We start from the raw sequence: 27,265 nt of genomic DNA on the forward strand, positions 1-27,265 counted from the left end.
ATTGCCCGTTCAGATGCCCTGCTGGATCACAGTCACGGCTAGGTTGCTGCGCGGTTGTTGTCAGCATCTTACTACGCGATTATAAGTTACCATTAATAGACTGAGGACAATTTTGCAAAGTGTCCATAGCATTAGCCGCTATGATCCATCTGGTCGTAAGCACGACCTAGAGACCTGGATTGTGCTGCTGATCAAAGCATCCATACATTGGTCAGGGGTATAGAAGGTGAGGTCCAATTTCTGAGCTTTGAAGTCACAAAGCCAATGCCACAGCAGTACCAAGTGGTTTGCTCTACAATGACGTCCGGCACTCGGTTCATTTTCCGTGGACGCATTTCGCTGTGGCATTATCGCAACAATGTATCGTGCAGCAAACCCATAGCGACAACTTCGAATGACATGGGCCAGGTGTGTATCAATCTTTGTCTTCCTCAAGACTATACTGGTACGTATGGCAGTTAACTTCTGCAATCGCGCGATCATTTCCGATAACAAAACATGAGAAACTGGGGCACTAGTATAATTGAACCTTTTCTTCCCTGCCGTGATCATAGTTCAGCATTGTAGCATTTCTCATGTATCTTTTCACATCGACTGTCACATGCAGATGCGAACATGTTGCTGATTCACGCATGCAGGTTCCATGCAAATCACCTAGATTAGCTGCACGTGGCACCAGACCGGGTCAGCATGTCGCACGAAACACAGTTGAGAGTGTGGCTATGACTTATCTGACTTCAAAGTGTGGGAGAAACGACCCTGAAATTAGCTATGATATTCTCTTAACTTCAAGCCCAGGGATAACATCAGACACATTCTCTCCCTTGTTTCGGTCCCAATCCGGTGCTGGCCCACACCAGCGAAATTGCGATTCCACACCGGCAAGCAAGCACGAAAACACCACCCTTGACCGATTTCAGACGGTTTTCGTGCATGGGTCTAAACAACAACGATTGGAGAGACTCTATCTATGTAGGTCGGTCCAGCAACTAAAACTGATCAAGGTACGTAACGGAACACGGGCCGGATGCCTAAAACTTGCATTGTCGATTAAAAGAACGCTGAAAGCTGAGAATCAAGGGGCGCGTTGATCCCTGTTCTACATGCAGTGCTTACTGCATATTACAGCGCAGCGCCACAGACAATAGAGAGCAATAAACGATGTTTTGGTCCCTCTTGGTTCGTGCTGTCCATTTTTGCAAGATAAGGAAAGTCAGCAGTCTTCGACCCTGAGGGTCCGTTTATTAAAGCCAACACACATCGCTAGACTTTATACGGCCACAGTGAGGAGGCTGTTGGGTGCACTAGAGTGTAATATACTCGTTGCAAGCGCACTGCCACTTCAAGGACAACGTAAACTAGCCCAAAAAGGCAGGCTTAAGAGAATCTCAAGTCCATTTACGGTTTGGGGGTGGGGGATAGTATAACCGTTGCTTGGGTTAAGAAGGCCTGTTCCACGCCCCAACCAGACCAACTCAGCCAACTGCAGTTTGGAAAACTTCAATCAACGAAGACTGTGCACACAAGTTCTGCTTTTGATGTGTGCTTGTGGTTGCGTGTGCTCGATTAGACTGTGATACTCCGTAATTCCTATGTCCGCGTCAGCGGAAAAGCAACCAATCCCACGACATATTTCGAATCCCTTGAACAAGATTCAGGACTTCACTTGCGACGTCATCGGATATACAAGACAGATAATTCAGGCTTACTTGTCACAATACAATACAATGCGGTGAGTAGTGCCTGTCCGGGACTCACGTTAAAGAACAGCAAGAGCTCATCGATAATATTTCCATGAGGTTTCCTGCACGAGAGCGCTGTGGCTTCTGCTTGTGCGCATGATGTTGCCTCCTCAATACATATGGGAATGGTGTGCTCATGTCCCACCTCAAGCCTCGAATGTGATTTGAACTTTCCACTGCTCGGTTGCTTGGGAATCGAAATGATTTCATCCACACAACTCACCAAGCCCTTTCAAGCTTTTTCACTGAAGAACTTGTTTCGATCAAGGGCTCAACTCGACACAGTATACACCTCCAAATTCGAAGGAGTCTGCTGCCAATTGAGAAAGCCAACAGCATATTCCTTAAGTGTAGCGAAGAGTGTCCCGAGCTTGCAGGGGGCGCTCTGAGCGCAGCACTCTCTAATACGACAAGATTGCGTATAACTTTTCTGTGGGGATTGGTGAATTGATATATTCTGGCACGTTATTGCTCTTTGCGAGTAATTATTGCCAAAAGTGCTGCCTTTCTCATGAATATCATAGTAATCGAAGACCACTTTGCTTAGTGCCGGCTACCGGAAGTCTCCTCACGTTGTTCTCCGCTTTGCTGATTTCTGGTTTACTGTACTGGAGTAGTCTTACCTGACAATATTGTGACCACCCTCTTCCCCAGAGCCTGTGAAGGGCCGTAGAGCCCCAATCTGTACGTAGTGACCACGGCAATTTTAGGAGGGATACGTCAAGATCTGAACGTTAGCATGTAAAGCAAGAAAGGGCTTATCTACCAGGACCTAGTATGCAGAAAGACTGCGAGCAAGGTCATGGTGACCATCAAAGGTGTCAAAGGTCCTCAATGCGAAGGCGTACGAGAGTGCGCGCTTCGGCAGTACGGGCTTTTTGAGAATATATTTATTTGAGTCTCCATTTTGGCCAGTCTGAGGGGCCGAGCGGCCTCAGATTTGGTCACAGGGGCTGTCGAAAAGTCTTTGTTGACTCTTTCGGTAGGGTACGTATGGAGCTTGCGCAGACGAAAGCTTGGTAAGGGGGGTTCGGAAAGGGCTGTTATTAAGCACGGGGGAAAAGACGAAAAGGAACGTGTTACATGACAGAATGTATTTACTTTCTAAGAAGTCTCTATCCGGCTTGTATCTGCGAGAATTCTACGCATTGAACAAGAGGCCTGTGTGAATACTCAACTGCAGCACAGGCATTCCTCAACTTTCACATTCGCTCTTGTTCCGCCTCAGCTGATCCGCACGCGAAACTCCTGACCACGACCCCATTCTGGCTCTAAACCTACACCTCTTGCCAAAATAAACGATACTTCGCGACCATCTCAGCAATGCAATTCGAATCCATGGATCACTGCCTCAGCAAGGCAACTCCTTCTTTGGCATTCAAGACCTGTACCGGAAGATGCTAATGATTCCAATCTTGTGTGAGTAGACCTTATCAAACCTTTGCAAGCAACCTCTTCTCTGTAATTAGACGGGAAGCGAAGAAAAATGCGGAACCAGCTACGAGAGACGCGCCACCGAAATACCCGGGACCACTGTAGCTTCCAGGGCCATCGAAGCCGCTCAGAATAGCCCCGGCGATTGGAGGCCCAGTCAATCCACCACAAGCCCAGATAGCCATCGTAAACCCAATCATTGAACCGAGGTTTTTAGGATCAGGGGTGACAACTGTGATGACAGCCGCCTGCAAGGACACAATACTGCCGATGAAGAGGCCTTCAAAAACAGTCACCGCAAGAACGCCAGCGGCTGTTTGTGTGCCAGCCCAGACGAACAAGGTAATGGCGCAAAGAAGTCCATTAATGACCACGACGTTGAACTGCGTCATCACAATTAGCTTTGATTGTTTCAAAATAAGAGTGAGGCACAAAACATGGATGTTAAGTCCCATTTTTCAGAAACCAAACATGGAACCAAGCATGGAAGCCAAAATGAAGGCCCCCCCCGTCTTTAGAATAGCAGACATGCACAAGAGAGAAGAAAAAAGAAAGAAAAGAAGGCAGCGCTTGGCGGAGAAGACAGAAGAGATCAGATAGTCTTCCGGGTATTACTTACACAGCCCATCCTGTCGGCCAGTGCTCCCGCGATTACTCTCCCGAAGATTGACACCGCATTGAATATGGCCACAGTGTGCGGCGCAAGCTTTGCACTGAGGCCAGCCGTGGTCGCAAAGCTAGGCAGATAGAACAAAGGAATGTACAATCCCCAATTGAACAACCAACCACCTATAGCAACGAGGATGTAAATCGGCCGTTTCATCAAGGAGAGGTCCATATTTTGCTTGGTGGGAGGAAGGCGCGGCTTCATGGTGAGGTTTGCGTCTGCTGAACCTTAGCTTCATGGCGCACGAAAAAGAGGGAAGGAGAAGAAGAAGACGCAAAAGGAATTCTTTCCTCTGCTTCTTTCTGAGGGACGCGGAAGGGGTTCCGGACAGTGTATAGCCTTAGGCATACGTACAGGTCAAAAGTACGAGAACTACTAGAGCACATATTCGAACGGACCATCCGAAACTGAGGCCGACGTCGTTGAGCAACCTGTTGAGCGCGACAGGAAATACTACTCCGCCAAGGGCAGCCCCGGCCATAACAATACCAGAAGCAAGACCGTAGCGTTTATCAAAGTAGTGTCCGATGATTGTCAAGGCGTTGCTGAAGAGGAAACCAAGGCAGATGCCCCCTAGCACAGCTTGGGCTAGGAAGAATTGATAGTATTCCTTGCAAAAGCTCGTTAAGACGAGGGAGACGACGTAGATTATGGAGACTGGAAGCAAAGCCTGGCGAGTGGGCAAGTATCAGCATGTGGTCTTTCCAAACAAACCTTTCCTCAGCAATAGTTGATTTGAGCTTACGACGCTGCCGTAGCGGTCCAGTATTGGCCCTCCTACCAGGCCTCCTGAGAATGTTAGGAAGATTTGGACCGACCCAATCCACGAGATATCTGACTGGGTGTAAGATTTGAGTTGGTTTTCGCCATACCACTGCTGGTAAATTCTGCCTTTGCTTTCAGTACATCGAGTCAAGCTTGCACCTAGTCATTTCTGTACGCTTACCCGAATCCGGTGAGATATCCAAACGTAGAGAACATGGTGGCAGCTGACCCCGAGACTACTAGCCAGGCCCGGAACCCGCCTTCGGGGAATTGATGAGCTTCAAGGGATGCTCTTTCGCTGTGAATATGGTTGTCACTGTCTGTTTTGCTTCCGCCCTGGTCAACAAATCCGTTGACATCCTTGTTTCTGCACTCCTCATTCATCGTTGCTGGAGTGGTATATAAAAGGCTGTGCAATGACTGGCGCATTGTGTTTGGGCTCTGTTGAAACTTTTGAGAATATGGGGAGAAATGAGGGCGGCAGAGCACTGTTCGAAATCGAAGATATACGACAGTCCGGCATACTCAAATACCTCGCTATGTGTCCCCAAGTCCGAAAAGTACATCGCCTTCCAATGTGGATTAATTGCACAGGTGCTGTCTTTAGGCGAGCCTGCCTGAAGGCCTACTCAAGCGAAAATTGACCCAATTGGCCAAACAATCTTTCTCTCCGCACCCCGACCACCAGGGAGATCACCCGGTTATGAACCGAGTTCAGGCATCACATGCATGTTTCAAGCCAGAGCTCAAGAAACCAGCACCGTATTATTGAGGCCAAAAAATGCAACGAGAGAAAGCTAGCATTTTGCAGACATACATGAAAGCATTGAGCAGTGGTCGACAAGCATGGTGCAGCTCAGTATCTCAAATCAAATGTTACTGACACGCTCCTCTTACTGTGACCAGTGGACTCAAGTGATATCTTTTCTCCAACGAGGCAAGATCCAGCACCACTTCCGAACTTCTCGTCAGTAATTCGTGTCAACAGCTTGATAAAGACTAGCCGCGGCTCGCTGGCAAGTAGGGCTAGACGGCGAAGAGCGCAGGATCTCATACAACTACCGATGTATGAAGTGGTCTCATTTGACACGCAAAGCTTTGCGGCAAGTGATCTGGGGACCGAGAATAGAGTGAGGAGCATAGAAGTAATATCAGCCCACACTAATATGCAAGTGGGCCAGCCCAACACGACGTTCTCCCGTGCCGATCAGCCTGCTTTAGTGTGTGGTCCACAGATCACAAAGGCACATCTGTATATCCCTTCACTACCCATCAACAGCTGACAGCCAACGAGGACATTGGTGACTTGACCATGTAACATGTCTAGAAAGAGGGATATGCCATCGGAACGGGCGGAGACCTATTCAATACGACTTCGTAGCATTGTCATCCGTCTACGATGCATTCCTCAAGAGAAGGAGGGTGGGGCCTTGGTGTTGTCCACGAGGCGACTTACTTTGATTGCTCGAGAGCACCTGACCATGCACTTGTATGGAATCACTTTGCGCTATCCTTCACGTTCATGCAAACATAAAATCAATTATGTAAAGTGCTTTCGCGCCGCGAATGAACATCGCTCCGCATCTGATTTAGAGAAGAGCATGAGCAAGCGCGAGCACAGCTCAGTGTTGTACGACGCCAGCTGACTATTCGAACGTGAGACGAGGGCGACTTCTGATCCAATCCAAGGCCTCTAAACAATAGATTATAGCCGGTCAGATGCACTGCGTGAGTCTCGATTCTGACTGGAATGCGTGTTCATTGTCCGAAGTAAACATTTTAATCATCGTCGTCTATTTCTAAGCGGTGCTGTTCAAACATTTCATGGCGGAAAGAATTACAAGCCATGACCGAAAGAATGTCTGGAGTATATTCGTCTTCGTTGCGAGAGTACAATGGCCTGGGCCGTCGTCTTTCGGGCTCCCCGAGCCCAGCGAGCCGATCATGGCCGCCCCTTGTGAGGCCCCTGGATGGTACCTGATTCAGCTGTTCAGCTCCGAAATCCAGAACGCACAGTGCTCAGGGAACCAAATAAACGGATCGTGCAGTACGAGGTACAGTGTGAAACCGGCCGGCGAGTCAGAGCCTCTTCTCTCCGAACGTAGTCTTCTCATGCAGCTTCAATCTGGGAGCTCACCGGATGCACTCCTCTAGAAGTTTGACCCCCGCGGGCGACAACATGGCCACTTGCACCTTGTCTGCACCTGGAAGAAGACAAACGGTCTTTTTTTCAGGGTTCGTGCTGCTACTCTTCCTCAGCTTGCGTTCTCTTCCGGGAAGGAATCAGGCACCAGTGCAGGGCTTAGAGGAACAGCAAGCATCTCCTGGTGAGGAGGACCCAGAGAGAAATGGCTACCAGAGCGCCGTGGCGGCCCTTCCGCTCCCACCCGAGTACAATGTCACTAGTTCATCACGAGAATCAGAGACACAGTCCCAATTTTGTAAGGACAGATTCGGAACGAAATTCCTCGAAGACTTCCGAGACCGCCGAGCAGACTATTGTTCCGAGGGCTCGTCGAGCCTCACATGTTTCCACACCGTCAATTCCGGCTCCTTTGCCAGTGGATCACTAGACTCTTTCTGCGTGGCTCGAGACGGCACTTTCTTCGACATCCACGGGCACAAGTTCGCACTCGGCTGCCAGATCCGAGGACTGTCGGACCAAGAAAAGGTATTGGGCGCGGCTTCGTTCCAGGAGCTACAATCGTACCAGTACTTAACCGGCCCGAAATACCTTCTGAGCGAATGGGTAAACTTGGACTTGAGAATGTCGCCTAAGCCATTATATGGAACCTCCGGCGGATCTCCAAAGAGCAAAGGAAAGGGCTCTGTAATATTGTTGAAACGGGAGGTGGACGGAAATCTCTGGTCAGCATTTCCAAAAAGAACCTAGTCCTTCCTGGTTGTTTCTGAGGGTGACTCTGTGAGGATCAGAGGAAGCGAAGGCATTTTTTGACCTGATCGGTGGCCTTTTTGTTTCTGAGCGCTAGAGGGTTCATCTACTAACATAGTACTAGGCACTGCCTTAATGAAGTCATGGCAATCTTGTCCAGTTTGGACGTCTTGCGCACCGCACCTGACCGAGTTTCTGGGCAGGAAGCTATGTTTAGCCCCGACGACTTTCCGAGAACAGACATAATCATTTTAGATGAATACCCTGACGGCCCATACTTCGAACTCTTCAGCATGGTTTCGGGCAGGAAACCCTTACGCCTGACTGAGTGGGTTGAAAGTAGGAGGAGTAGAGACAATGGAGACATTGGAGCCATGATCCCCATCGACAAGATAATCATCCCCCTTGCAGGCGCCGCCAACCCCCTCTGGAGTGACTGGGTCTCTATCGAATGCAGGGACAATTCGATTTTGCGGGTCTTTGTCCAGAGGGTCTTCGACTTCTACGGCATCCCTCGCATACGACACCGGGATACACCGAGCCCACATACTTCCAGCTTCTTCTTGTTGCCATCGCCGCCCAGACTCAACGTCAGCATTGTCGTCCGCAAGAACTCGCGCAAGTTGATTGGGATTGATGAGCTCCTTTTTGAGGCGGCCAAGGTCAAGTTCTCACACGTGGCTGATATCCGTCTTGTAGACTTTGAAGGCAAGCCGTTCCAGGAGCAGATCCAAATTGCACGCGACACCGATGTTCTGGTGGGGATGCACGGGGCAGGCTTTACACATGTTATGTTCATGGAAGAGGGACGAGGAGCTCTAGTTGAAATCCAACCGGATAGGTTGTGCCACAGTATGTATAAGCCTTCCCCTGCTACGGTTGCCCATCCGTCTTTTATAAGAATGTTCCACATTGCATCACTCCAGGATCCAGATCAGGTAACTGACGCAGGGTAGAGGGCTTCCGTAACTTGGCCAAGATGACCAGACAACTGTATTTCGTGGCCGGGGCAAACAAAATCTTGGGCAATTGTTATCCTGGCCCCGGAGGCAATTTGGAGCCGATGCCAGATGACGGCACCGCTTTCCTTCCTTACGACACCTCGAGGTGCTGGAGTTTTACTACAAACCCGAGGACTGGTCATTTGCCTGCTCCGACCCCAAGGTGACGGGTGGGGAGAAGTCGTATATGATGTGCAAGAATCGTGCAGCAAGCGACGACTGGTATCAGACCTGCAATAAGAAAGAGGCCTCCGATAGTGAGTATAATCTTGTTCCCAGCTACGGTTGCCTATCCGTGTTTCATTAGAATCTTTCATAGTGCATCGTTTCGGGTTCCGTCGCAGGTGACTAACGCATAGCAGTATGGTGGATGACAAGGTACATAATGGAGAAGGACAGATTTTTGAACTTGATAGGGGATGCGATCGAAGCCGTGCAAAAACGGGAAATGGACCGAAAAGGATAAGACAGTCCAAAATTTTGAAGACTGGCACTGCAATCTTATCATGATGACACCTTGGATTTGAAGAAAAGAGGTTTCCGCGTCATCGTACTAATTCGTTCTGTGAGAGGGATAGTATGCACCAGACTGAGGCTCTGCGTTGTGGTACCAAGAAGGGATAAAGAAGGTGGTCGTTATTGGGTACCTTCATTGGTAGAAGTTGAGCGTCTGGTCCTCGTGATGGTACTACACTTTTTGTATAAGAAACGAATTTTCCCTTCCTGTTAAGTCTTTGAGAAGCCGCCCCGGTGCACAGCAACGAAGAAAGCGTATCTGAGGATGGGTCCGAGCCTCCCATTCAAACTATTTGTGGACTGTCTCTTTCAGGAAGCGCGCAGGGAGCTGTTCCCCATCTGAGGACAATGTGATTGCGTGGCGAAAGGCCTGGGCTGAAGATCCTGGCATGTACGCCTTATGATCAACCCCAATGAGAGGTTTCTGAAGTCTTGCCTGACCGAGCCATCATTCCTCAAGGGGGTTCTGGGCGGAGGAAGTCGTCTGTGCCTGAAGGTATGTGTATATCGCAGGGCCAGGTCAAGTTTTTGACGATGTTTCTCCTGCTCCCCCTTTTCCATGCTATGGCCAGGCCCTGTAACGTGTCGCAGCTGCAGCTTCAAGGGCCATTCTCCCCGTCGACCACAGTGCTTAGCTGGACCAGGACACTTTAACTTCCTCCGCCCCTACATTCGAATGCAGAGATCTAAAATCTTGTTGTTGCGTGTATTTCGATACGTGTCCTAACATTGCTGCTCAATTAAAGCTTGTGACCTCCAAAGGAGCCTTCGACAAACACCATTCCATAGCACCGCATCATTACGCCAGAATCGACCGCAGGCAACTCGCTGAGAGTTGCTGCTAGGCAAGTTGACATTTTTGGTGATTCAAAGTTGGTGACGAGGCCTGACCGGTGGCGGGTGTGTTCGAATCTCCCGCGATGGCTCCATAGCCATTTCGCATTTCTGCAAACATTTCTCTGCAATGAATGATATCTTCCTTTTCCCTGCAGGATCTCCATGCAGGGTGACAATACGGGGTCTTCTATCTGGCTTGCGAGAAGCTCGTTCCACTAAGAAACGCTGATGTTAGCCATACGTGATTCTAGGAACTTGAGCCGCACTTCACGATGGCCGCGTCGGTAGTCCCTCGGTTGCTGTCATTGAAAGTAACGGGGTTGCACGGTTCAAACTCAGATCCCCCAAATCTTGGCGACGGGGCTCGAACTCGAGGTCGGCCAGCGACCACAGGAGCGGAGGTGCTGGTAGAGGAGAGCGTGCCGAGCTTGTGCAGGGTTGTGTAAATGGTAAGCGAAACAAAGGGTAGCTTTAGTGGGCAGATCAAGCAAACATACGGACAGATAGATGAGAACCAGAGTTAAAAAGACACGCGTCGGCACGCGACGCCAAACAGAAGTGGCAGGGATGTGGGCACCTTGATAAAGCCCTCTTCATCGCATTTCGAGAGAAGCTTACGGGTGCAATGACAAGAGAGGGAAGAAGAATCATGAGATACCTCAGTCCTGTTTAGGTCCTCCGAGTCTGGAGCTCAGGAAAGGACGAGCTGCAGCCCACAGCTAATGGCAGATAGATTTTGCGCAGGCGGTCACTTCGCTGTTGACGTTCAGACTGAACGATCTATGGCTGTCTACTGTCTACGAAAAACATGATCAGGGTGCTGAGGAAAGGTGATGGATTGCCAGGAAGGGCCAAGACGTACGTGGTTGGAAAGGGCAGCAAGACAAAGTTTGGGCCAACAGTAGTCAAACGGACTTCGAGTATTGTAGGATGCGAGAGTGAAATAAATGGACCAAGTCCAAAAAAATTCCGAAAACGGTATAGTTCGAAAACGTCGAACCCGTTGACGTTGGAAGCCAGGGCTATCTAGACACGGAGGGGGCGGACGGCGAGTGGAGTACACAAGTCACTGATCTTGTCACGACAGCATGTCTAATACGAAAAGTAAGATATTCAACGGATTCCTATTGCTCTGAATATCGATTTTGTACTTTTTAAATGTCCAGAATTCGTAATTGTGGCTTAGGATCACGAGAAGCGTCGGCCGTCACGCTTTGCGTTGCCTCCGAAGGTGCGTACGTGCAGGCCTACAGACTCTGTCAAAAGCACACTAGCGCCAAACTCCCTGCTGTTTTCCCCGGAATTTACTCACCAGAGCCGCACACTAACCTGATCTAGAGCCCAGGGACCCACCCGGTTTGTGATTCGAAATCAGCCAGCAGCTCCCCCTTCAAATATTTAAACCCGCAAAGAGAGCTGTCTCTCTTCCTTCCCTCCCCTCCTCCACCACAACACAACACACCCCTTCTGGCACATCTCAGTAGCCTCTGGCCCCTCCGCTCACCTCATCTCGACCACCCGTTTACATATGTCGACATCTATGATTGGTTTGCCCCTGTTGCTGCTCGCGCTTCATCCAGCGTAGGACTTGTGTCTACTGCATATGGCTCTGCACAGTGTGGCCTTCGTGTTGGCGAAATATTGATTGGACCTTCTCCCCCAACTCTTTTCATTGCACTCGCGGGCTTGCCTCGCGATGCGAAGAAGAGAATTGACGGCCTGCGTGTAGCGCCCTAGGCAACATGGCTTTCACCATCCTGCCTTCTGACGTAGCTGCTTTGCCTGCCACTGCCTGTCCTTGCCTTCACTCGTGCCGTGCTCCGTCGCTCTCTGCCATGGTGCTCATCTGTTGCGTCCGTCCTCACTGCCCGTCCAAGGTTGTCCAAGATTGTCCAAGGATGTGAACAATGTGAGCCCCAGCACGGAGAGCAAGGTTCCACTACTTTGTCATCATCTACGAGATGATACTCTCTCCAAGAGCTCAAGAACAATACAAACGCGTCCCTTACTTGTAGGCTTACGGGGACGCGGGTGCGACACGTCACATAACGCAACTAGGAGCTTCTCTTACCCATCGCCAGTAACCTACCTGGCCCGAGGAAGACCAGCCTGGGTTGGACAGGAATTCTTGTTGAAACCTTGACAATGGCAGCATCCCAAACAAGTGACAACTCGCCAAGGGCGTCAGCTGAAGGTTAAGGGCATAGGCCAGCGTCGTTTGACCGGACTTCCAATCAGCCATCCCTTTCAACCACAAACGCGACGGTGGCGAGTTGAGTTGACGCCTGCGAAAACTTTTTGGTAACTGCGCCACAAGTCCATGGTGATGTTTGAACCTTTGCTCCAGCACCATTCTGTGTTTCGTCCTTTGCTCCAGTCAACTTCTCCTTCATCTTGTCCCCACCATCAAGCACCAATCAAGGACAGAGAACTCCTGGTTGGGAGATCTTGGACTTGATAGAAGGACTTGATATAAAAAGTGCTTACATTCCCCTTTCTGACTAGCTTTTCCAGAGGGGCATGAGATGTGATCTCACTTCCTTAATGTTACTACGTATAAAGAGATCCCGTCTCATGAAGGGAGGGGATGAGGCTGATGCCTTGATTCTCCATGTTCCAACACAAAATGGTACATACTGCCACCTACTTGTGGCAGCCGATTTCTTAAGCAGATTTTGCAAAACGTTTTGAACCATGGCGCGGCCTGCAGGGACTGCCTCCTCTACAGTAAAGCCTTCCATCGAGCAGGCAAACACAATTGATTCGTTTGATTGACCAATTACCCCTTCCTGGCAGCTTACCAAAGTGGTCAATCACAACATTGCCAACGGTTGGTGCGTCATCCACTGATTGAGGTAAATAGAAAGCGCAAAAAGATTTCCGATCGTTACGGCTCTTAACTGAATTTAAACATGCGCACATAACGACACCTAGAAAAGTAACCACACAACCTAGTGATCCAGACATATATTCCCAGCGTGACCGTTGCCCGAGCAGTACCTGACAAAATCCATACCAAGCTCTCTTTCCGCATGGATCCTGCAGTCCCTGAGATTCCATCCGTCCGTTGTAGTACCTTGCACAACGCCATGAATCGTTCTGGTTCGGCGCGCTACGGCGGATGGAAGTGTCAACATATTGGCTCATACATTGTTTAGGAAGCGCTCACAGGAAAAGATGGCCTCATGCAGAAAAGGACGAGCTCGATTAACAACATCCTATCATCACCGAGGCTTTACTCAAAAACTCCTGTCTAATGTCGACCAGAAACCAAGCCCGCAACGCTGGTAGCGCCCGGGCATGCGTATTGATGTACAAGGGGCAAGGTGCCCAATATACCCAAGCCGATTTTTGACGGAGGACTATTTATAAGAATTCAAATGAACGGGATGCATGTAGGAGTCTGATTTGAGGACTGAGAGTCTATGTGACATTGAGCTCCTAACCCTTTCTTTGAGAATCTTTCACGCAGTAATTACAGATGTCGGTGGCCTTGCCCAAACCTCATCCTCCTATGTACTGGGATTGCCGTCAGGTGCATTGAAAAATGTATAATTAATTGCCTAGAGACGGGTCGATGAAATTCTGAACCAGTTGAAAGATGCCACATAGACTTAGAACTTCCTCACAGAGATGTCCTCGAACAGGTTCTACCGGTGGGTTCTACCAGAGGCAAAGCCGAAAGGACACGTTTGGCCCCAAGTACCGAAAGAGTTCACTGTTGAGCAGCTCTCCTTATCAATGAGCCAAGAGCGAAATTTTACATGATAGGAAACCAGAAAAGCTTTTGCGTCAAAGGAGTGGGATTGAAATTCGATTATGCTACCGATGATCAGATCTGGTGAGCTGAAACGACATATCTTAGTTGTTATCACTGGCTACTAAATCAAAACAATACTCATAGGAGCGTAGGTGCATCCATTTTCCTCTGTAGTACATCAGTGTTCATATTCCTTTCAATACTCCAGTGACTTGTTCAATGTTCCTGGCATACGAAGCAACCCCAACTAACATCAACGGCTGTGGGTTTTTCAGAATTGGTGACTCTTTTGATACCACGAGTATGAGAAAAGCCTCATCAGTCTCCGAAAAAAAATGATTTGCCAAACCACAGGTGTTGTGCCGCCAGCATGCCGTAGAAAAAGTAACACCCACGGCCTCTTTGCATAAGATTACGACTAGTCAACGAGTCTGGCAAGCCACAGTGAACAGTGTAGTTCACACAACTCTAGGTACAGCAGAGTGCCTTGCTCTAAACTACCACGGTACATCGAGCCCTCCTATTCAAGTCCCTTTACTTCGCGCTGGCCACCTTGGACAGTGCGTTATCGGTTTGGATTTGGCAATGTTCTGACCAAATATTCCTCTTCGCAAATCCTGAATTTCGACAGCCGCTGGAATGGTATTCCTCGCAAAATTTACATGTCTCTTAGATCTCCTCACTTTGAGCTTGAGATGGCCCTATTCTCATCCTACGCTGCCAAGCCAGTCGGCAAACATACCCAGTTGTATTCCGTTGTTGGATCAGGAGCTGTGACCGTTTTAGTGTACTTGACTGGTTCGAACGTAATCACTGAGCGAGTGATAACGCTCAGTTTGCAGCCGTGGCACTCCGTTGCCGCCGTAGTTGTGATTGTGTAGGGGTACTTGGTCAGAGTCAGGTCCCCCTGGACGGGGCTGCCCACCACCTTAGTGACAGTGCATTTGACGCCGAGTGTTGTCGTAATGGCGAGGTCACGAAGCTCAAAACCCATCTTGGGAGTCGGAGCAAGTGTCCGCTGAGGCAAAACCTCCGGGGGAATTGTAGTTGCAGTGAGCTCACTGGAACTGAGAGGACTTGCAATAGCTTTCATGGCAAAAGCCAGAACAATAAGGCTTGAGCAAACCATTTTTTTGGAGGCAGCTTGCACAAGTGGCAGAAGACTAGGGGATTGCAAGAGTGGACGTTCTAAAACTTGAAGAGATTTCAGGGAGCAAGAGCAGCTATTTAGAAGTGTTTTATAATTCATTTACTCAAGGTAGCGCAAGAACAACTGCTAGACTCTCCGGGTATGGTCAAAGTAGTATCGGGCGACTTCTTGGAAGACCTTGACGTAGGACCACTGTGGGGGTGTGTGCGACGGCGTGACATACCAACCAAATTTTGCTTTCTCCTTCACTTGGTAATGTACGGGTTCAACCAAATTCAAAACAATCTTCCTGCTTCAGTTGCGGTGTTTCTTGGGTTTCTGGCCTCTAATTTCCGGCATAGTGGATATGCCAGGGTATTTGAGAGAAGAAAGACAATGAGAATGAGATCACGAATTACAGCACACAAGTGGAAAGAAGCAGGATGGTGCGGAAACCCAAAACTATGGTCTCGATATGAATTTATCCGGGACCAAATGAGCCTTTGTTTACTAATCCAGCCATAGCATTGACGCAGCTTTAATTAGCTGTACGGAGCTATTCATTCCGGATTTCCCACTCTAGTCAGTTAAGGGCTGATTCAAGAGAGCCTTGACAATATTACGTCAGTGGTTGTGCCACCATTGTGTGTTTTGTTTTGCCTTCCTTGTCCCTAGACCTAGACTCTTGAGCCAAAGATCTATGGCAAGTCCGCACAGCCTCACATCTATCTCGTTAGCTCGTAGCAGTAGTCCCAAAACATCACCAAATTAATTATGCTAAATGATTGATGTCTGCGGCTCCAGCTGCGAAATTCCTCCTCATGTAAGAATGTGACGATATCGTTGCGTCTATGCAGGCGTTTGTTTGTCTCCAATGTTGAACCCACGCAGGTACCGTACGATGCGTCCCACGCGGCTCCCATAGGATTCTGGCTGTGTTTGGACGGACACTGGAACGCAATGAATCTCGGAATCGAAAATTCTGGATACATGTGGTCTGAAGGGATTGCCATCATTCATTCGAAGTCTCAATGGAGCTACAATTTCCTATCTTCGACGGTATAGGTCTCTCATAACACGATCTTCTTGTACCACGGACGCAAATGGCTGCGTCCATATTTGCTAAATCATGGGCCTGAATTATAGCCAAAGGCAAGAATAAAGCCGATCCTCACGTATTTTTCCTACCTTTTCTCGGTCCCCTTCACTTAACCTATGTGCTGAAACAGCTTTCAAGGGTATCCGGGCATAAATTACGGAACCTGTATTTCCCCCATGTTCACCCCCGCTTCCGTTAGCACTTTGTCGAGGAGTGTCATAAGCAGTACAAGGTGTGGCTGCTCACGCGAGTCTGACTACCGATTGTAATAACGTCGAAATAGTCTATTGTGTTGTGAAATGCTCGGGTATCCTGCATATTCCACCCCATTGAAGCACCTTGCTTTGGCTGATGAAGCCAAGCGCGGATTGTGAGTTGACACCGGGTTTCCCGCAGACGTTGCTGACATGAACAACTATGCACAGATCCATCGTTCGAGATTTGTGGGTTAAATGGGGCGGCCGTTCGAGCGGGCTAGTTTGTTGTATAAGACGGTCTTTTCGTTCTTCTCGGCCCGACGGTTGTGTCTGACGAATCAGATGATAGTACGGTCGGTCTTTTGGAATTCCCCGCGGAAACAGGCCGACGACTTGTTCTAAACTAAGGCAGTCCGAGAATCAGATGTCGCCCTCCGTACATCTTCTCGAGCTTCTCCTGCATCCTGCCTCTCCCCAAAGCGATATGCTCCTGCTTCTAGAATTTTCAAGGGGAATTCTCGGATATAATCGCCAAATTTCACGGATTGACTCCTATTCCATTCCGCGAATCGGCCCATGCCATTAGGATGGAGAATACGCCGCCGGAGAAGCGTCGACGACGCCCGCCCTTGGCCTGCATCGCCTGCCGGCGTCGCAAAGTAAGGTGCGATCGCAAATTGCCGTGTCAAAACTGCGTCCGCGCTCGGAGAGCCGCCTCATGTTCCTATGTCTCGGACGACCGTGTCGAGCCGAGAGAGGGCACAGAAGGGTTTGAAGATGGAATCAATGGTCGACATCCCCAGCGTGACGCCTTGTCGAGCGTCCCTTTCTTCACTTCCACAGCCTGCAATTCTAACAGCTCCCCGGAGCAGCTTGCCGAAAGAGTCAAGCTGCTCGAGCAGCAGCTTGGCCAAGTCATCAACACACATAATGGCAGAGGGACTGCCCGACTTGAGCTGCCTAGTGCACACTTCAATAATGCGAATTTCAACCCTCCTACCGCCTCACAATTCCTCGGACAGGAGCACTGGCAAGTCAAAGGCTTAGGCAGGGCAGAAATTGGCGTGGCAAAAGCAAGATACTCGCGAGGTATCCAAGGACCAAATCAAGAAGAAGAGGTCTCAAATACGGAAGAGGACCCTTCTACAGCTGGCAACGTCAATGCCATCCTCGCGAAGTCTAGGTACCTGGGAAATAGTCACTGGATCCATGGAGTAACGCTTGTGAGTCCTCAAGTTCTACCGCAGTCCTCCTTGATTTGTATGCCCTCACCAGACCCACTCTCTTGCTTGCCTACGTTTCTATAACACGTCACGCAACACATAACAAATTCTCGCCTTTTCATCCAACGGTCCATCCCGTTATAGCTATGCCAACTCCTACTCAGAAGTACTCTTCATGTCAGACATATCTGGCAATGCGCAGAGCCAGTCATCTGACCATCCAACAGTTCCCAAGACTTATGTTATTCCTTGAATCCTTGAAGTCGGACAAGGACTCGGAAGGCTACAAGGCAGTCGCCCAAAGCAAGATCTTAGGGCGCCAGATCAAAGCCATGAGAGTACCACAAATCCTGTCTTTGGAATTCGGAAACTATATACCGTCCAGAAAGCTCGCCGACGAGTTGGTAGAGACATACCTCAGGACCTACGAAACTATTTTTCGGGTCTTGCACATTCCATCTTTCAGGCTCGAGTATGGGCGGTATTGGCAAAATCCAAAAGGGGCGAGACAAGCATTCGTGATCCAGCTTCAGCTCTGCATGGCCATAGGTGCAGTTCTGCAGGATGACCAATTTTCACTTCGGAAGCTAGCAGTGCGGTGGGTCTATGAAGCTCGCTTCTGGTTGCTACAGCCCTCGGAGAAGTCACGAATGAATCTGTCAGGGCTGCAAGTATATTGCCTAGTTCACCTTGCCCGCGACGTAGTGGGAGTTGGATCGGACCTAGTCTGGGCGTCAGCCGGTTCAATGATGAGAATGGCCATTTATATTGGCCTCCACCGTGATCCAAGCCATCTCCCTAAAATGTCACTTCTCGCAGCCGAGACGCGCCGTCGAGTATGGAACACAGTGCTTGAAATTCTTCTACAGTCAAGTATGGACTCGGGAGGGCCCCCGCTGATAGCTATGTCTGACTACGATACCAAACCCCCGCGCAATTACAATGATGAGGACCTCCTCCGAGACACTACAGACGCCGAGATACCACAGCCTAAGCCCCTAAACACATTCACCGACACTTCAGTGCAGATTGGGCTGGCGAGAACATTCAAGGTACGCGTCGAAATCGCATCATATCTCAACGATTTCCGATCTGTGACGAGCTACGACAAGTCGCTAGCCATCAACTCCGAGCTTACGGCGGCGTCTCGATCTCTCGACGCACTTCTGCGTGCCTACAAAACCCAAGACCCTGGTCCCTCTCAATTCCAGCTCCGGGCGGTCGAGCACCTAATCCAGAGGTATTTTCTGGCTATCCACCTACCTTGGCTCGGACTCGCGAAAGATGATCCTCGTTACTTTTTCAGCAGAAGACTTTGTGTCGAGGCTGGTCTGAGGCACCACCGGGTGGCCAAGACGTATAAGCCGGATGACCCGTCAGAAAGGCATTCTCAGCCAGACGACTTTGGGCGGCTGCTTATTTGTGGGTCAGGGTCGGTACGGTTTATTGGTACACAATGCCTCCTCGCAGCAACACTCGAATTTGTATGGGAACTTGATGAGCGGCTAGAGGGGGCCCGAAGTCTAGATTTCAATACCACGGGAAGCAACTCAACGCCATCCATAACTAGTAATTCCGGAGTAGGGATGGGTTATATGGGCCCTATGGTTGACGAGAGTGAGATGCTTGATGTGCTTCGATATACGGTGACGTGGATGAGAGCACGCATCAAGGCTGGCGAGGTCAATGTCAAGGGATTCCTGTTCGCAACAGCTGTGCTGGCTGAAGCCGAAGGACTCACCAATGATTCAAGCGAGGAAGAACTCAAAGATGTTGTTCGGCAGGCTTGTTTGAAGTCAGCGAGGGAGGCGCTCGATCTTCTCAAAGAAATGCACACCGCGCTGAGCACTGACAACTCTACCTTCGGTGTGGCTGAGGCGAACATGAGCGCATCAATGAATACGGAGGCGTTTGGACCGCAAGTCTCGGGCAATGAGGATGCCTTCAATGGTATGGAAGATGTTGAACTGAGCAGCGACTGGGACTGGGATATTGTAAGCTTTTCCCTTCGTTGACAGGATGGCATGCTGGCAGGCAGAAAATCATCCGCAACTTCCATTGTTCGAGCACCACACCATTTGCTAACTTAAATGTACTACTGCAGCTCAACCCAAGTTATGACCTCAACTTCAACATCAATCTAGGGGGGATGGATCTTATCTTTAATAACCTCTACTAAGCCCACACACCGCGCAAGAACCAGTTGACACACATACCGGAATCTGCATGTCATGTGTCTATATATTCTAATTTGTCATCCCACTCGCTGATTCTATTTCGCTGTCCTTGTTCTATATGTGTCACCTCCTGTAGTTCATGACCATAGCTAAGTAAGCATTTATGTGGGGGAAGAAAAAGGGGGGTGAGCTGGGAAAGACATACTTCGTGGTCTCAATACGTTGGCACTCGTGGTTCAACGACACTAGACCGGCGAGAGGCACGCAGAGCAGGTTCGAAATGGTCATTACGGCCACTAAAAGCAACCTTGCCAGGATACAAAACGCTATGCATCGCCCCATAAACATCCCACAATCGGCTACTACACGAACATGTTGCCGCTGCGTGGTTGACCCACCAAAATAAAACCATTGCCGACCACGCAATGCCAAGTTAGCAACACGAACATGTAAGCATTACTGCCTGTCGTGCTTTAAGGATGACCAAATATTGTGCAGAGTAGTCATAATCACTGCGTAACCCATCCATACACGCAACCTATCAAAGCGCCGCGAAGTTGCGGCTGGCTTTGATGGTGTCAAAACTGTATTCCGTTAACTTAAGTATATGCCCTCTTTTGATTGGTTTCGTCCAAACATTATCTCTCACAGTCCATGAGAACAAGCCGTTTTGGGCTTTTTAGTAGACTGCTGACATCTTAAAGCGGATACATCGGGGACTTTGACGACTTGACAATTGAGGAATTATGAGCGCACCTGGATGCGATACCATCATTATGGAACCTAGGAAGACCTGTAAGTGATCAGTATGAACGCAAATAAGTCCTCTTCCATCATTTAATAGATTATAAAGTCATGTTTGTTCAATCTTTTAAGCCTCTGTTTATTTGATCAACTGAGACTGCTACGATTCGGACTCGGACTATATTATCGAACGGACTTTCGAACAGAATTATCAGGGGAAGAATCAGAACAAGTTTGAGGGCATGTGTATGTTTTCCTGACGTTTCCTGTCTAGTGTGACATCATGGTATCCAGAGTGACGAGTTAGGGGGAGTATGAAACCCAGGAAGACTCACACACGGCGCAACCATATGAACGCAGGCAGGTACTGTTTTGTAGTTCAACAGTGGTGCGTCACTTGTAGCAAATGTTCAAGAAGATGCTTAAAAGTATGAGAGCAGGGTGATGGCAATTGACTGCGCCGCACGACAGATACACATCGTCTTCGACGCAGACATGGCAGGTTATCATGGCTGCCTGGCAAAGTCAGGTTAACGTCTTTCGGGCCTCGGAGGCGGATGGATGATGGAGGGCAACGCATGAAACCGCTGCTGTCTAGATCGTGGGGCTTGTGGTGACAAAGCATCATGATATTGACGCATCCAACGCCTCTGCAAACGCCTCCATGGGAATGGGATACCCCTGCATTCCCCGTACCTTTTTGTACAACTATAAACACAAGAAGGTGAATATCTCTAAGTCCAGTGTCGCCCGGTCCCTGTTTCGTTCCTCACGCCCTCCCAAACATTCTAGCACTAGCATCGATACCCTCACGGTCCACAATCGCGCTTGTCGCGTCGCTCCTCGTGGACACCACACTAGCCCTCCTCAGATCATCGTCACCAGCGGCGGCGTTGACCATTCCCTTGATGCCCAGTTCAACCTCTCCCACCCGCCTCAGCACGCCCAGGATAGCGCCCCTCAATTCCCCAGTCAATTCCTTGCTCGCCATAAGCTCGACCACCAGACCATAGAAAGACTGCACGTGGCTCTTGAAGGACTGTTCTGGGAACGCCGCGTAGCCTTCTAGCACGTCGACCACGACAGGCCTCCAGGCCACGATGTTTCGATGCTGGCTCTCCTCCTCGAGCGTGACATAGCTGCGAATGATACTTTTGCACAGAGGGACCAACGCGTTTTCAACATCCGCCTTGGACTCACTCCTACGTGGGTCCGTGTCGGCAAACATTCGGAACAGGATAGCAACGTAAGTCGCAGCGGATCCAGACTCCTGCTTCAGCAGGTTGGGAGGCTGCTTCATGAAGCCTTCCCTCCAGAGGCGCATCCGCAACTCCTTGTCGTTGTTGAAACGCTGCGCGAACAGAAATGACTTCTTGAGCACTGCCATCAACCGCAGGAGCTCGTTGGAGGGTATCTGCGCGTAGACGTTGTCGTTGCTGAAAAGCTCGTTGACCGTCTCGATCATGAGAAGCTGCAAAACGCATCGGCTGATGATGCGGTTGAAAAAGCGGCGCCGGGCAGCGGAAATTTGTGGCGGAGGCATCTGGAGATTACTCGAGGGCTTGAATTCTTCGAGTGGCTTGGCTGTTGTCGGTGTCCTCTGAGGGTCTTCCTCCGCAAATGTACTGGCTGCTGTTGAAGGCCGGTCATCATCCGAGTGGCCATTTGTCTCTACGCCATTGATCTTCAGAGACTTCGAGTCATCGTCCGCCCCTTCTAAGCCAGGGCTCAACGGCTCCCCAAAATCAACACCGTTGGACACCGGTGCCAATGAGGCGGTATTGTTGATTGTCGTGGCCGAGAAAAGCTGGTAAGCAGTCGTTCGCTCGAACAATTCGCAGAACGCGCCGACAATTTTGGACCAGTGCTCCACAGTGAATTTTCTGACATTCTGCAAGATGAGTTGCTGAAGGCAGTTGCTCCCTATTCTTGCAATTGTGTCATTCTCCTGGCAGATGCAGAGAGCTAGAAGCTCTAGAAAGCGGTCGAGCATATACTCCAATGCCTCAAAGTAATGAGTGAAGAGCGTGATCATGTGACGGAGGGCCTGGATCATGGTCGTCGACAGCCACACGGATAGTTCCTCGTGGTTCAGAGCGTTGCTCATCTCGGGCTTGGACCGCAACACAATGAATATAGGGTACAGCTGTTGCCGCCAGAGGATGTCCCAGAATTCTGGAGGAAAGTCACCACCATACCTAAGGAGGGCCTCGAAGAAATAGTTCAAGGCGTTTGATCGGACCTCGAGATCTTCTCCCGTCATTAGCACATCGTGGAAAGCGAACAAGACGGGGAACCAGAAACCCTCTTCCACCGACGTGCGGGTTTGTTGGCCGGGTGACTTGAGGTGGATATCTGCCATGCTTGACTGAGCAGCATTGAGGTCGGACTTCCGGGATAGAGGGCACTCGGGTGTTTTGAGCATCTGTGGGATAATTGACTTGAGTGTCTCCATGGCTTGAAGACTTTTCTTCTGGTATTTGATGTTCTTTGAGAACTCTGTCAGACAGACGATGAGATCCGTGAAAGCGCCCTGGTTGATGACGACGCCAAAGCGGGTCTTGTACACTTTGAGGACGTTCTCGTAGGCCATATTGACTATCGTCTCGTTTGGATCCCGGGCGGCGACGGTGAAGATTCCAAACATGGTCCTCCAACCAGACTTGATGTTTTCGCCCCTTGCCTGGATCATCTGGATCAGACAACTGAGGACCAGCTCTTTTACCCTGAGGTTGCTGGAATTTGACATGACGTGTTCGAAAGGCTTCAAAAAGTCCTTTTGGAATTTGAAACCTGGGAGCTCGTCAATCTCCATGAATCTCATTGACAATTGCCGCAGCGAGTCGATGGAGAAGATGACGACGGTCTCATTGACGTGGCACCCGGCCTTGTTGAAGTGCTCGCCAAGAACGTCCCAAATGTGAGTCCATTCGAACCTCACACGTGTCATGTTGTAGTAGCTGATCTCGACGATTTTCTGCAAGCTGTACATGCGAGGCCTGTCATGTGCGCCAGACACCTTGATCTCGTCCCAGCTCACTTCAGTCAGAGCCCGTGCGAATTGTACAATCGCGTCGCCATCGAGATTCGCGGTGTTGGTGAAGATCCTATCCACTGTTTTGATTATTTCGTCTGACCTAGCTTCCAGAGCAAGCACTGTAGAGAAGCCTTGTGGACCGGTGTTGTTGCGTGGACGGTGCTTTCTGGATGATGATGACCGCTTTGAATCATTCGTGTTCTCCCGCTGCAGTGGCACGAACCGGGCCTTGGACACGTCTGGCACTGAGCTCTCATCAACGCCGCCAGTGATGAGCTGCAGCCGGTCTAGCTGACTGATGCACATCAGAATGTCTTTCCAAGATTCTTTCAAGTAGTTCCCCTCAGTCTGGCCAAGATCCAGCAACACCTTGAGAGCCTCGACATTCTTTGCCAGCACCTCTTGCGGGTTATTGAGGTTTGCCGTGTTCTTCAAGACCGAGACGAAAGCCTCACGAGGGGTTGCCCATTCGAAGAAGCATGCGATCTTTGCTGCGAGCTTCATGCCTTCTAGGCAAAGCTTGACTACCTCTAGGTTGTGGGCATTTTGCATTTGGTTGGATAATGCTGAAAAGTACGACATCCAGGTGACATCGAACATGGGACCGACGTGCTTGAATGATGTTGCTGGAATGAATTTAACTCCGGCGTTGGCGGCGTTCCTCCGCTGGTTACGGAAAAGATCTTTGAAAAGCTGCTCTGATCTGAGAGCGATTTCTTCGGACTGCTGCACATATGCTTCTCTTCGTAAGTCCCGACCCACGTTTGAGAATACCGACCCGAGGCCAAGACCTAGGCCACTGGTCTGAGGGGCAACTGGCCCAGCAGCAGCAGCAGCATCCCTCTCGCTCTTCAACACTATCTCGTTGCTTGCGATCTCATCGTAGATGCTGGTGAGGTATTCTGCAGGCAAATCGGCGTTGTCGTTGATGCCTCTGTTGTTCTTGATGAAGTCTTCCTTGGTCATGCGTCTCGCGATCTTGCTGCTGTGCAGGTCGGTGTTCAGCATGATGACCGAGTACGCAAGCACATATGCTGTGTCCGAGCTAGCGAATGCGTTGGGGTTGCCAGAGAGGTAGCGCGATGCGAATTGTAGCATGAATCGATCGATCTTCTGAGCCTCGCCAGGCAATCGAAAGGCTTGCAGGAAGTGGCGCAGTGCATCTACGAACCGCCTCTTATTGAAGTCCATCGAGTCGACAAAGGCGTGCATGACTTCGATGTTCTTCGCCTCACCTTCTCCCAGGTACTCGCCTATCTGGGCCTTGTCCAGCCGTTCCTCGGTCAGTAGAAAACGCGCCAGGTCCTGCGGGCTATCGCTGGGGATGAAGCCTCCCTCAAGCAGCATTTTGATACCCCTTTTCGGTTTGAAGTTGAACGCTCGGATGGCGCGGTCAAGCGCAGTCTTGCGCGCCTTCTCCTTTTCCAGCTGCTCAGGGTCATCTTCTATTGTAGGTGTTGAAGGCATGATAGGGGTCTCCATCCTCGACGTGCCGTCCGCAACAGAAGGATCAATTGACTCCCTCACACCATCGAGGGATTGCCTCTTCTCGATATCGGACGACTCGCTCGTCCCATTTGACTGGTCGGGCTGTGACCAGTTGACCATGGACCGCAGGGATTCGACCAGCGCGTCGAGAGCGGCACGCTTCATCAGATATTCCTTTGGAATCCCATTCTCCGGCTCTTCTGGCGGGACGATATTTGCTACTGACAGCGAAGGCGGGAGCATGCCCTTCATCTGCCAGTCGCCGGGGTTTGTCTTGGCAACCTTGTCCTCGTATTGCTGCTCGTGTTCCGGCTTCACTGGGACGTTGGACGTTGAGTACTTTGCCAGGTCCTCGACAATGGTCTGGAAGATGTTGTTCATCTGGCTGTCACAATCGTAGTTCAAGTAAGACTCGACCAGGGCGCGAGGGTCACCGCAGAACCTCTGAAGGATTGTAATGACCTGCAGCTTCTGGGTTGGGGACGCATTTTTCCTGGACAGCAGCGCGAGATAGATCTCGTTGAGGAAGACCTCTATTTCTTTCTGCAAGGCATATGAGAAGATTGTTCAATTGCACTAGAGGCGGGCAGCTGACCTTGAATGGTGCTCGCATGAATTTCAACATGAGCCAGAAAATATCGCAGCAGACCTCAAATACTCGGTCGACGGAACTGGCCCCGTTGCGGGAGATACTAAGACACAGGTAGAATTTTATCGCTTGCAAGAAACTCGTGGGCTCATTACTTTTGGTGCTCGTGATGGTACATAATGGCGAGGTGAAGACTGAAATGTGGTTATTCAGAAGTGTGTGTATGAGGTGGAGAGAGATAAGTTTGGAGCGCATGGGCTGGCCACGCAAGTCATATAGCATCTCGGGTGGCAGGTTCTTGGTGGACAGGTTGCAGAAGGAGCGGAAGACAAGGTAGGCGTCTCTGACGTAGATCTCGTCCTCGGTGTCAAGAGACTCCTGCGCGTCGTCCTGGTCGCGGTCGGTCGCGGTCGTCTCGGCGTTGCTCTGTTCCGACACGGACCTCGAAGCTTTCCGTGGGCCTTTCAGCTTGGTCACCATGGTGGGGCCGTCGCCCATGTTGGAGTCGTCGAAGCTCTTCCGGTGCTCCAGGTCCCTCAGGGTGAGCTTTGGCCCGTCCTCGGCCGCCTTCTCGGCCGTGGGCGGCTCCGCGGCCGCGGGTTCGGCAGGCTCGCCGCCGTCGCCATCGGCCTCGTCACCATCCACCGAGTCCCGCCGGTCGAAGGTGGCATTGCTCTCGCCGTTCTTGAGCTTGGCCAGGTTCAGACGGGCCTCCTTCATGTGTAGCCGTGTCTTGACCCTCTCAAAGACGGTACCAACCATCTGCGCAAGGGTTCCCTGTGCTATCTGCTGGTTGTTGGTGTTCCTGGACAGCAAGAAGACGTTGTAGACCTGGCGCACAGCCTTGAGCAAGCCAGCGCCGTGGACCACGATCTTATCGTTCAGGACGGCGGCGAGCAGGGACTTGATGATCTGCAGCTGGACCTCGACAGGAGTGGCCTCGCCTTGGAAGCAGTCGCATATTGTGTCGATGGCCCGCTCGATGAGCGGCGCGTGTGGTTGGGCAGAGGCATCTTGTGCGGCTGGTGGCTCGGCAGGAGGCTCGGAAGTGACGGAGAAGTAGGAGGAGGAGATGAGTTTGCCGATGCAGTCGAGGGCGGTGGTTGTCAGCTGGACGTTGCCGGAGCGTGAGGCCAGCTGCAGCGGCGCAAAGATGATCTCGGGGTCTGGCAGGTGAGGGTCGGCTTCCTTGAGAGCGGCCTGGGCCTTTTCAACGCCGTCGGTCAGGGGCTTGTTGCGAGTGCCAGCATGTTTCTGGATGGCATCCAGAGAGGACACGACAAAGCGGATAGAGCTCATGGTCGCCGTCGCCGTGCTGGGCGGGGACCAGGAGGCATCCGCGTTGGGTGGATCCGCGAGGTTGGATGCGATCGATGAGGGAGGGCTCTGGGTCTAGGGCTGGGTCTTGGTGCTGGTAGTGGTCGTATTTGTGGTCTTGTTCTCGGTCCTGGTCCTGGTCTTGTTCTTTGGGACCGCTGCGCCAAGTGTGAGGGAGGCAGGGAGGGAGGCAGGCAGGCAGAGCGCTGGGTTCCTTGTGGTCAAAGGAAAAGACAACGCGGGTCAGCCCATGGGAAAGACAGCAATTGGGCTCGGCTAACGGGTCAGTAGTCAGACTCGGTGCTGGAGCTGGTGCAGTGGCGCTCCATGGAAAGGGCGGATGCTGTGTCGATGTGAGATGTCCAAGTCGAAGTCGAAGTCGGGGTCGGCATCGGTGTCGATTCGATGGGATAGGATGGGATGGGATGCGTGTCTTTCTTTAGCTAGCTGTGCTTTAGACTACTTACTGACTGTACACTCGGCTTGGCTTGACAGGCAGGGCTGCTGCTGCTGCTGCTGCTGCTGCTGCGGTACGCTACCTAGGTACTCCAGCGGGTACCTAGACTATCTACCTACCTACCTAGACTACATAGGTACTCCACGTGTACGGTGTGCTGCCCTGGCGTCGCAGGCTCGAAGCTGCCCCCCCC

General features: G+C 50.7%; 5 protein-coding genes across 5 annotated transcripts; 2 read left to right on the forward strand and 3 right to left on the reverse strand.

Annotated features, from left to right (window-relative positions):
• Positions 1-3,175: 3,175 nt before the first annotated feature.
• On the reverse strand, positions 3,176-4,992 carry J7T55_012845 (riboflavin transporter MCH5; the record flags this gene model as incomplete). The annotated part of the gene is made up of 5 exons (XM_053141475.1): positions 3,176-3,559; positions 3,796-4,061; positions 4,198-4,513; positions 4,589-4,730; positions 4,790-4,992. The coding sequence occupies 5 exons, from the start codon at positions 4,990-4,992 to the stop codon at positions 3,176-3,178; spliced, it is 1,311 nt and encodes a 436-aa protein (XP_052995194.1).
• A 1,440-nt stretch (positions 4,993-6,432) lies between these two features.
• J7T55_012846 (uncharacterized protein) lies at positions 6,433-8,968 on the forward strand (the record flags this gene model as incomplete). The annotated part of the gene is made up of 5 exons (XM_053141476.1): positions 6,433-6,655; positions 6,843-7,357; positions 7,705-8,289; positions 8,609-8,759; positions 8,865-8,968. 5 exons carry the CDS (start codon positions 6,433-6,435, stop codon positions 8,966-8,968), a joined length of 1,578 nt encoding a protein of 525 aa, XP_052995195.1.
• Positions 8,969-14,327: 5,359 nt separating this feature from the next.
• J7T55_012847 (uncharacterized protein) lies at positions 14,328-14,744 on the reverse strand (the record flags this gene model as incomplete). The annotated part of the gene is made up of 1 exon (XM_053141477.1): positions 14,328-14,744. One exon carries the CDS (start codon positions 14,742-14,744, stop codon positions 14,328-14,330), a length of 417 nt encoding a protein of 138 aa, XP_052995196.1.
• Positions 14,745-16,627: 1,883 nt separating this feature from the next.
• On the forward strand, positions 16,628-19,740 carry J7T55_012848 (uncharacterized protein; the record flags this gene model as incomplete). Its single annotated transcript, XM_053141479.1, has 3 exons — positions 16,628-17,263; positions 17,491-19,257; positions 19,690-19,740. 3 exons carry the CDS (start codon positions 16,628-16,630, stop codon positions 19,738-19,740), a joined length of 2,454 nt encoding a protein of 817 aa, XP_052995197.1.
• Positions 19,741-20,953: 1,213 nt separating this feature from the next.
• On the reverse strand, positions 20,954-26,597 carry J7T55_012849 (transporter sec7; the record flags this gene model as incomplete). Its single annotated transcript, XM_053141480.1, has 2 exons — positions 20,954-25,252; positions 25,305-26,597. The coding sequence occupies 2 exons, from the start codon at positions 26,595-26,597 to the stop codon at positions 20,954-20,956; spliced, it is 5,592 nt and encodes a 1,863-aa protein (XP_052995198.1).
• Positions 26,598-27,265: the final 668 nt, after the last annotated feature.

This window comes from Diaporthe amygdali (genome assembly GCF_026229845.1).
Source record: "Diaporthe amygdali strain CAA958 chromosome Unknown NODE_9_length_1275696_cov_64_842800, whole genome shotgun sequence".
NCBI lineage: Eukaryota > Fungi > Ascomycota > Sordariomycetes > Diaporthales > Diaporthaceae > Diaporthe > Diaporthe amygdali.